Genomic DNA, 1867 nt, shown 5'->3' with positions numbered 1-1867 from the left:
ATGCAATGACATATAAAGATTTGACACATTGGTCATGGCACTAAAATAAAGATCATGTGGCACGACTTTGTTTATTGTTTATCCTAAACACAATTCATTTTCAAGTTATTAGAAACTAAGCATAAGCATTAGGAAGGTTGATCCTTGTGGTTGTCATCTCCCCCTGTTTCTTAGACGAAATGAACCAAATAAACCAAATGAGCTCACGTGTCTCCATTGCCGTCCTGGACCCCACAGAGGTGTCTCTGGATGGCCAGAAGGACCCGCGCGTCCCCAGAGCTGCAGTACTGAAGCAGGGCAGCCGCCGTCTGCCGGGCGCTGAGAGACGCTCGGGAGCGGAGGGCGGCGGCTGGAGACAAAACACAACCAGCTCGTTAAGTATTGTTAGAGAACTCTCCCTGGTCCCCGGCTTGAGCTTGAATCTCAGGATCCATGTATCTGTGATCCTCTCCAGAATGGAAGTAGTCATCACATACAGAGCATCAACTAGTTCCTGAACAGTGTCCTTCACATGCTGATATCCAAGAGAGGGAGTTCCACAGTCACAAGATGGAGGAATAGAAAGCAGTATTCAATGTTTACTTCAGATTAGCTCCACGTCAGAAATGAGCATGCTTGTCATATGTCTCTCTCCATAGAGGCTGAATCATCATGTTAATCACATAGCTATCATATGCCTCAAACAGTCCTGATGCTCTTCTAGGTAATCACACATCCTGTCATGTTCACAGCTGCAGTTGATACCTTTGTTATCAAGTTACTCTCATGTTGGAAGAGGACACTCAGGATTGTCCCAACAGATATATATATATATTTGTAAGGAATCAGATCAAGTTTTGTTTCTTACTGAGCTGAAACAGCTGCTGCTGCAGAGGGGAGCCTGTCTGTCCTCCTGTCTGTCCTCCTGTCTGTCCCTCGGTCTGAGGGGCAGAGCTTGACATCTGAGCCCCTCCCCCTCCGCTGAAGCCAGAGAATCCTCCGGTGAAGAAGACTCCTCCTCCTCCTCCTCCGTTCATCTGCTGGTTGAACTGAAATCCTGCAGAAAGAATCAAATTGCAGGTTAGCCATAGTTAGCTGGACGAAGGAAATGCAGGAGTAAAGTTCCAGAACATCTGAAAGTACGATGCTACGCAGTTAAGTATCGAGCTAAGAAGCTAAAGCACAATGCTTAAAAGTTGAAGTCTGATGCTAAAGCTAAAATAAGATGCTATGAAGCTAAAGCACGATCTCAATAAGCACTGCCAATATTTCTAAACGATATGAGACCAAACATTGTGTAATACATTTCCAATATGGTATGAGTGTGTGATGTGAAGAGTGTTTATTATTAGATTTATAGATACGTGGGCGCTAATACTCAGCCTACCCTGCAATACACTATTCAGGGGTTTGGTCAAACACATTGGATACTTGATATGCTCCATTTCCACAGTCCTATTTCCACATGGTTGAGTTTCACTGGAGTTATTTCTCCTGCTCCTCTGAACCTACCTCCAGCTCCTCCTGCAGCTCCTCCTCCGAACCCCCCTCCTCCTGCTCCTCCTCTCCAGGGCTCGTAGTGAGGCAGCGGCTTCTGCTTCTTCCTCAGCACCTCCTCTTTGTCTGAAAGAGTTGACATTTCAAAAGTTAATTGAAGTAAAAGCGGGAAGACATGAAACGAGTTTTCAAAGAAAACGTCCTCTTTGTGGTTTTTGAGTCTGCGCCTGATGAGTGAGAGGGAGAGTGAAACCGCTCTGAGGGAAACTTTAACCCCGACAACATGCTGCTGTGCTTCTGTACGGGGATTCACCGGCCTCCATGTTCCCCTCCGTGTTCCCCTCCGTTTTCACCTCCATGTTCCCCTCCGTGTTCCGTGTTCACCTCCGTG

The 1867-nt window shown here is 46.4% G+C and overlaps 1 protein-coding gene across 1 annotated transcript; it reads right to left on the bottom strand.

Annotated features, from left to right (window-relative positions):
* Window positions 1–6: 6 nt before the first annotated feature.
* On the bottom strand, window positions 7–1809 carry LOC104952868 (nuclear factor NF-kappa-B p100 subunit-like). The gene is made up of 3 exons (XM_010779778.1): window positions 1492–1809; window positions 848–1036; window positions 7–349 (listed from the first exon to the last, which is right to left on the bottom strand). The coding sequence occupies exons 1-3, from the start codon at window positions 1616–1618 to the stop codon at window positions 204–206; spliced, it is 462 nt and encodes a 153-aa protein (XP_010778080.1). The 5' UTR covers window positions 1619–1809; the 3' UTR covers window positions 7–203.
* Between the last annotated feature and the right edge of the window lie 58 nt (window positions 1810–1867).

This window comes from Notothenia coriiceps, unplaced genomic scaffold, assembly GCF_000735185.1.
Source record: "Notothenia coriiceps isolate Sejong01 unplaced genomic scaffold, NC01 NC01_scaffold00020666, whole genome shotgun sequence".
In the NCBI taxonomy this organism is placed as follows: domain Eukaryota; kingdom Metazoa; phylum Chordata; class Actinopteri; order Perciformes; family Nototheniidae; genus Notothenia; species Notothenia coriiceps.
The sequence above is the reverse complement of the archived record's forward strand: the minus strand, read 5'-3'. Positions and strand labels throughout refer to the sequence as shown.

Coding starts and splice junctions, on each gene's coding strand:
- LOC104952868 (XM_010779778.1), bottom strand. CDS start 1,618: ATGTCAACTCTTTCAGACAAAGAGGAGGTGCTGAGGAAGAAGCAGAAG. Junction 1,037..1,491: donor AGCTGCAGGAGGAGCTGGAG/GTAGGTTCAGAG, acceptor TTCTTTCTGCAG/GATTTCAGTTCAACCAGCAG. Junction 350..847: donor GCAGCAGCTGTTTCAGCTCA/GTAAGAAACAAA, acceptor TTTTGTCTCCAG/CCGCCGCCCTCCGCTCCCGA.